At 40.8% G+C, this 7,691-nt stretch overlaps 2 protein-coding genes across 3 annotated transcripts in view; both read right to left on the bottom strand.

The window, feature by feature from the left end:
- The window catches only part of prrt2 (proline-rich transmembrane protein 2), a 7,060-nt gene extending 4,755 nt beyond the window's left edge, over positions 1-2,305 (bottom strand). The window contains exon 1 of one of the 2 annotated variants that reach the window (XM_014013964.1): positions 1,852-2,305. The gene's annotated coding sequence lies outside the window, so the exon portion shown is untranslated. Of the gene's footprint in view, positions 1-1,850 lie in introns of both variants that reach the window. The other variant, XM_014013965.1, reaches the window with a different exon arrangement.
- Positions 2,306-2,395: 90 nt separating this feature from the next.
- The window catches only part of kif22 (kinesin family member 22), an 8,163-nt gene continuing 2,867 nt past the window's right edge, over positions 2,396-7,691 (bottom strand). The window contains exons 5-13 of the mRNA XM_014013924.1: positions 6,673-6,882; positions 5,891-6,281; positions 5,269-5,389; positions 4,993-5,113; positions 4,692-4,863; positions 4,164-4,249; positions 3,733-3,933; positions 3,597-3,656; positions 2,396-2,609 (exon numbers count right to left, since the gene is read on the bottom strand). Coding sequence (XP_013869378.1) covers positions 2,580-2,609; positions 3,597-3,656; positions 3,733-3,933; positions 4,164-4,249; positions 4,692-4,863; positions 4,993-5,113; positions 5,269-5,389; positions 5,891-6,281; positions 6,673-6,882 — 1,392 coding nt within the window. The 3' untranslated portion in view covers positions 2,396-2,579. The remainder of the gene's footprint in view (positions 2,610-3,596; positions 3,657-3,732; positions 3,934-4,163; positions 4,250-4,691; positions 4,864-4,992; positions 5,114-5,268; positions 5,390-5,890; positions 6,282-6,672; positions 6,883-7,691) is intronic.

The following is a 7,691-nucleotide window of genomic DNA, read 5'->3' as shown; positions in this document are numbered from 1 at the left end:
AACCCGTCCAGAGGACTTATACACTTTTTTTCTTTTTGATTTTTTTACCTGGATTACTGAGATGCACCAGGACGTCACCTGGATACATTTTATTTTCAAAGCAACATCTACATCATAACAGATATTTTTTAATTAACTTTTATCTGCAGTACTAAAGAGGATTAGGGCCACGGACAAAAAAAATTAAATAAAAAAACAAATAAATAAAAAGTCAGAYTTTAATTCCAGAATTCTGACTTTTTTCGTAAAATATTGAGAATAAAGAATTATTTTTTCCCAGTGGCCCTAATCCTCTATCATATGCATGTGTACCCGTTAGTCACATGCAAAATATTTTTTCATTGGAAAAACTGCGATTTTAATTTTTATTATTTGATTTTATGTGTTAATTAGGATCAAACTCTTAACTTTGAAATTGTTACTTTGTTTTTTAATCTCGTTTTAATTTTATCTTTATCATTCTAGCTTGCATATATTTTATATTTTGTTCATTATTTGCAGCTGTTTGAATCCTGTTTAAAAAATCTCAATTTGCGCATGCGCGCTGTTGCTTGGTGTACTGAGCATGCGCAAGAAACCGCAACAACAATGGCGTCGTTTTTAGCCCCACCCCGTGAATCAAGTTGCCAAGACCATATTTCCATTTACTTTTGTGACGAAATAAATTTAGCGAGCGGAAATCAAACAATATATACATTTATTTATAAAGCTAAGCTAATGTTTTGAGAAATCCACAGCAAGGTCGTTTTTTTTTTTTTTAACGAAGACCTTATCGCCATCTACTGGCACTACACGAGTACGTCTCCTTTTCTGTCTTAGGCCCAAGTTTCCAATGCGAGCGGTAAATCTGCGATGTTATTATTTACAGGTGTGTTCAGACATCCCACTCTGGCTTACAGGGGTTACCGTGGAGACGACGTCAGCTTTCTAAAACAGCGTAGTACAACCTGTGACGTAGCTTTGCGGTACGAAGAGCCGCTCGCAGCTTTGTTGTTTATTCTGAGGCTTCCCCCGGAGCGCCAGCAGACAATTAAATTGGACATCTGTCTATGCTCGTTGTCCTCCACGGCCCGCTGGCATCAGCAATGATTTCACTCAGAACAGCCGAGACACGTGAGGACACACATCTGTAAAAATTAAATTAATGGTAATTGCTTTTTAAACCACCCACAAATAGGATTAGGATCGGATTCGGACCTGCTGTCGGAACTAAATCTATTGGTTTACCCTTCAAGAATTAAGTGGAAATTATTATTTTTTAATAGTTAGACCACATCACTTAGTTCAGGTTTGTTTACAGACTGACGTGCTTTTTATAATTTCCTCCATTCCCATTAAAAACAAACATTTTTACTCTCCAAATAGTGTTTTAATTCATAATCCTTTTTGACATTCACCCTTTAAATAATTAAATAGTGGGTTGTAAACAACGAACACACCCCTCATTCACTGTAAACGAGGCGTTAAATGTCTTCAGAATGAGAAATAAAAGGTTTGTGTAAAAAAAAAAAGCAGGTCACAATGACAGGAAGAGCACAAAGGCAGGGCAGATGGAGGATCCTGTGAAAACACTGGCAGCCATGATCTCAGGGCAGGTGTGTACATTTCTTTATTCCGTCATGTTGACACAAACGGAGCAGCATTTTAACAAAAAGCTGCGGGAAAAGAGATTAAAAAAAAAAAACCTCATTTGATGGATGGAGGTAGCCTGCTGCTCATCATTTGTATTCAGCTGATGGAGCTGAGGCTAAACTGCACTAAGCAGGAAAAAAAAAAAAACAAGTCTTTGAAGTCACGCCTTTAAAAAAATGTTTCTTGAAACCAACTTATAAAAAATGAATCAAACTGACCTTTTTTTTTATCCCGACGTCTGTCTCATTACAGCTGGGTTGTCCCTGGCTTTGGCATCGTGGAAACCAATTCTCAGGTGGGAATAAAAAAATGGAATAAATAGAAATCAGCCAAACATCTCCTTTCCCAGCTGGTACATTTCCACACAGGAGCAGTTTGTGTAAAATCCGAGCAGGCTCGTGTTTGGATGCGAGGATGAGGTGCGGCGTGTTGAGATGGAGTCTCCTGGATGGCAGGGTGGATCAGGGAGGAGGAGTGTGTGTGAAGTGAGATCCACTAAGCTATGAGCGAGGAGGAGGAGGAGGAAGGCAGGGTTGGATTATAGCATCATCCTCTCCTCAAACCAAAGCAAACAGTTTCGCCCACAACATTGAATATTTATCCACTGCTGCTGCATCAGCAGCTCCAGAAAGGAGCCCCCCCGTCATGCACCCCACCTCAGAGATGCTGATAGATGACCTGACACTGTTCATGGTAAGTAACATTGAACCAATAAGATAAAGGTCACCAACAAGATTTATTACTCATGAAATGAAACAAAACATTCAGTTTATGTGAGGTTTATTGAAAAACTGGTGCCACCAGCAGAATCAGCCTCTATTACAAAAATACACACAAAAAAGAAAAACAAAAATTAAAAAAAGGAAAAAAAACATGGCTTTGTGTTTACACACTATTTACATTCAGCGTAGGTTTATAAAAAATAAAATTAAAGGGGGTGGGTGGGGTCACTTTCCCATGACACTCAGGATGTTTGTCTGCAAACGAGAAGTACGATTTGATTTAATGATTTATTTCAGACGTGTGAAAAACAGAAATTCAAAAAGCAGCATAATAAAACATTTGTTCTTAAGAGATATTTTAAAGCTCCTATAAAACAGCAGCCTTCAATTAAAACTCATCAAGTTCTACTGGAAGACAATTTTCTTGAGCAACAGTTAAGGAAATGTAGTTTACCCAAATAAAGACACGGTTTACAAAATAAACCCTTTAGTAGATTAAGATTAGTATTCTAAAGTTAAAATAAAGGGCATTTGAAGTCAACATATAAAACCATGCTTGCTTGTTTATGCCAACTATCCAGAACAACTATTAAAATAAAGTAAAATTCCTGTTGCTGAACAGCGAGCGGATCTTATTTCAACAACATCCTAAAATAACTACCTTGCCAGGAAACAAAAACAAAACGAAAAAAAAAAAAAAGTATTATGGTACAAGTTTTTAGGTAATTATTTCCAGGTGTCGGTTTACAGATTTTGTGCCCTCAGGTCAGACTAGAGTGGTAAGGATTGCTCAAATGTTTTGTGTTCATTTTGGAGCAAAACTTCAGATTTACTGATGACGTCATCATTTGAGGGACCCCCTCTTGTATGACCACTTAGTCCAGTGTGACCTTTTTGTGTCTGATGGCCAAAGAATGGGAAATGTTTACGACTTGTGATTTGGACAATCTGAAACCTGAAAGAAGTGGGATTTTCTTTTGAGAGCAAAAAACTAAAAATTCCTTTGACTCTAAATGCATCTGTTCCTCTAAAATGGTTTGGGACACCATATGTCCCTTAATGAAACCGGTGCTTTTAGGTCATCTGTTTAAAATAAACTGAAGACTCCTCTCTGACAGGACCGCTGTTCTTTACATTCCTTAAACTGCAGCTCAAACATCACAATTAGGTTTTATATACAGTTTAGAGGCTAGTTCCGATACAACAAACTGACATTCGTGTGAAACTGAGGACACAACTTACCGTCACAAAGGAAGAAAATCTCTTTCCTGTCATGCCCTGAACTTTTATTAGATCTTCCAACTGTAAAATGTTAGAAAAAAAMCACTCATTAGGTCACAATTTATAACAGTCAGGATGTGATTTGCACAATGCTGACCTTTGTGAATTGACCATGGATCTCCCTCCAGCCCAGAATGAGTTTTGCCTTCTTGTCACCGATCTGCTGCAGACCTTTCAGCTCCTTGAGGGAGCCGGTGTTTAGAATATGCAGGATTTTGTCTTTGGACTGTTCCAGCACAGATTTGTCAAGTTGAGACTCCCATGAACTCTGCTCTTTGTTTTCTTTACCATTTGGGGCCTGAAAAGGAAGCATTTTTAWTTAAAAAGTAATGCAGACAAATCAAAGTTTAACTGACCATGTGATCATTAGTAAACAGTGGATTTGACCCATAAATCTGAGCTCCTGCAGGACGTGTGGGGTCACACAGAAACACTGAAGCTAATGCCCTACGTCAGCTTGTATCTGATGCTTGCAGCTCTGCAGATGTGTTGAGCTAAGCAGAGCACAGTGACGGCTCGGATGCTGACCTCAACCAGGTCTGAAAGCCTCTTCTCTTCCCTCGTGATGCACACAGACTGTTTTTTGACGACCGCAATCTGCTGCAGCTTGGACACTGGAAGGAGAAAAGACAATATTGAAAAGTGATGTGAAATTGATCCATTTACTGATTCACATTAGAACATGCTTGAATTCTGGAAGCTTCAAACTGGAATACTGTAGGTTTACAGAGAAATGAGTCACTTCTGATGGTGGTGTTTTGTAAACAAGGATAGACTTATCTGGCCCACACTCCATGCTGCTGAGGGGGGTGAAAATGTTCCCCCCTCATCGTAATTTGATATATTTTTGGCTCCTGAAGTATAGATTAAGGTTTTGTATCACAATGCAGTGCATCAATACTTCTAGTGATTCAACATGACAGAATCTTTCAGGAAAGCTTGAGGAACAGAAGATGACAATTTGTTTTCTTACACTTTTCTCTTTCCAAAAAGCAGCTGAAGGATCTGAGACATTGACAGTTTAAGATGCTGTTTGGTAAAACAGCTTCAGCTGACCTTGTAAGGGTTGGACCACAGCACGCTGCTTATTGAGTTTTGTGGCATTTGGGGGTTTCCTCTGCAGTGGGGCCGAGTTGTTCTGGAATAGAGACTCCTGTTTTGAGTCCGACTTGTCTGCCAGCTGGTTGAACGCTTTTCTTTCAAACTCTCTCTGCTTTTCTTTGATCTCCTGCAAAAAAACGGCAAACAGCTCAAATAATCATTAAAAAAAAGCTGATTTACCAACGTGAGACAAGTTGCCTACAAACTGAAGCTGTGACGGACATTATTAACAGAACAACAACGGCCACAACGTCACCTGGATTTCTTTGCGAGACTGAGCCACATGTTTCAGAACGCTCTGCCCGTCTTTGTCCTGGCAGCTCATCACCAGCTTCTCCAGAGCGATCAATCTTTCCATCACAGATGGTTCWGACAGACTGGAACAAAACCAAATTCAGGCCATATGACAACGAGCAGGTTTTATAACCTCRACTCACACTGAATGATGGGACTATTTAAAGTGAATTTCACCAGGTAACAGAGGGATCCGCCTTCCAAAAAGGAAGTCCCAGTTCTGACAATAATCACTAACCCGTAGTAAAGTGTTGAGGGCGAGGAACCGTCCTGTTCAGCCCTCTTCTCGTCTTTCTGCTTCTTCTTGTTTGGCTCGACGCCAGACGGCCCTGCTTCACATTCCTCTCTGACCCGCTTCACTGGAGATGAAGGCAGTGGGAAAATGAACAGTTTAGTATTCAGCGCACTGGGGCGACAGTCTGACTCTGGTGGGGAGAAACTTTAAGAAACCGAGAGCACGAGTCTTGGTTGGGCTGGCTGATTCAAAGATGGATAAATGTCAAAAATGTCTGTCTTTAAAACAGCTGAGTAATCTTATTTAAAAGTTTTGTGTAATTTTTATTCATCATCCTCTGGGATACAACTTGGATGCCCTCTACTGGACAYTGCAACTAATCCTGACCTTCCTCCTCCACCTGTTCAGTTACTGTTGAATTAATTAAAGGAATCTACATCAACCACCACCCTGCATGCTAGAGTTTTAAACTATAATCATTTTATGTTCAGGAGCAAGTTACCACAACCAAATCCTGCACATTACCTGTAAAATTTACAGTTATTTCAGGGTTTTCCAAGGTCAGCTGGCTGCAGCAGCCATWTTGAACAGAGCTGACTCCAAAAGGCAGGTGTACCCGACTCACCTGGCAGCACGGCCACAGTCTCACGTGTGAAAGGCTTGTTCACGATCAGCTTGGACTTGGCCGCAAAGTTCAAAGCACCGAAAGTGTCGAAATAATATTTATACTCCGGTGCAATGTTCGTGATCATGACCGAGTGGGCGGAGCCTCCCAGGGAGTCCTGCAGCAGCCGGGTCAGTTTGCTGTCTCTGTATGGCACGCGGCCGGACGTGCCGGAGTTGAGGGCGTCCACCACTTTGCTGAGCGTGAAGAGCGACAGGTTGATGGCGCCGCTCTCCTTCAGGCGGATGCCCTGGTTGCCCGTGCGGCGATTGTCCTCGGACCCGGCCAAGTCGACCAAGTACAGCTTGCCTGTCTGCTGTCGGTGGGGCAAGGCACSCTGAGTTCGCACAACCTGATGTTTAGAAAAGATGCGTAAACGAAGGGCAGCAAAAAAAAAAAAAAAAAGGGCAAGTCAAATTTAAGTTTTGTAAAACAGATATTCAAGTTTGTTTATGAAAGAAATGGTTTGGTTACAGTCTAAAGCCCTGCACTACGGAAAAAAAAAGCAAAGATGACAAAAAGCACAGTAAACACAGGTTTGTATCTCTCCCGTTATAGTCCCAACAAGCACCATAGCTGCTAGAGGGATTGTTGCAGGAGAGATTTGATTTTAGCACCAGCTACCAAATCCTGGTCTACTGCCCAGAGACCACGACCTGCTAAGATGCTTTCCTCTGTCCTCCATAAATGTGGAGCAACTCAACAGTAAGTCTCAATTAGCCGTCGAAAGATCAATGATGAACCTTGATGAGTAGAATAGCGTGACTGCGACTGGAGCGCTGGTTCAGTTTGGTAGAAGCTGTGGTACGGTTGAGGGTGGCGGGGACGAAGTGTTTGTCAAAATCTGAGAAGGAGGAGATGATCGTGTGGGTGAGGCCAGGGATTAAGATGTTCTTGTCCTTGTCCTCCCGGATGGGCAAATCTTGAGAGTTTGGCGACAGAAGATCGAGAACCTGAGAACGAGAGATTAATGTTGGGAGAGATTCCACAAATCTATTGTCCAAACATGACATTTAAGTTTGTSCTGAACAATTATAAAAACAAACTGTAAACAATCCCCAGCTCAGTACAAGCTCAAACAGTTGTGATTAGTCTTTATAAAAAAAAAAAAAAAAGTGGCTAGAATCTGCAGGCAGTTGCAGGTCAAATTCCTCTGCAGTATCCTGGTATTTCCAGCCAGTCTGCAGTGATGAAACACAACACCCAGGCGGAGGTTTAAATTTTTGCTGAATGAGCTGAGCACTGAGCTGCAAGACTCGAGTCCAGTCCTAAAATAAAACCACAAGAAACGCTCCAAAACAGATGGAAAAATCTATAAAACAGATGGAAAAATCTATAAAATATGAAGACAAATTCATCAGTCTCTGCAGCAGCTGTCTGTTCAAATCCAGGTCTTCTGTGTGAAACTGACTTCCACCGTAAAGCTAATAAGTCTCACTCACAAGAAACACGCATGCTGGAAATAAATTGATAGTGAACAACTAGTATATATAAAATTAGATATGGATTAGAAATTTCATTGCAAGTATTGTTTAGAAAACAGTTCCTTTTCACATAAAAATCACTATGAAATATGTATAATCCATGGCTGTGCACACCAAACTGCCATCTGTTAGCATACATGTTGGGGATGACGCTCAGCTTTTATCACACTTAATATTTAGCAAATAACTAAGTGAGTGAGACACACTGCAAACTCCTGAACACTCAGAAGTGAGGTGGGAGTTTACAAGATTTTGTCGTCGTGTGTGCAGAATCAGAT

The sequence above is a fragment of the Austrofundulus limnaeus genome, unplaced genomic scaffold, assembly GCF_001266775.1.
Source record: "Austrofundulus limnaeus strain Quisiro unplaced genomic scaffold, Austrofundulus_limnaeus-1.0 Scaffold108, whole genome shotgun sequence".
NCBI lineage: Eukaryota > Metazoa > Chordata > Actinopteri > Cyprinodontiformes > Rivulidae > Austrofundulus > Austrofundulus limnaeus.
The sequence above is the reverse complement of the archived record's forward strand: the minus strand, read 5'-3'. Positions and strand labels throughout refer to the sequence as shown.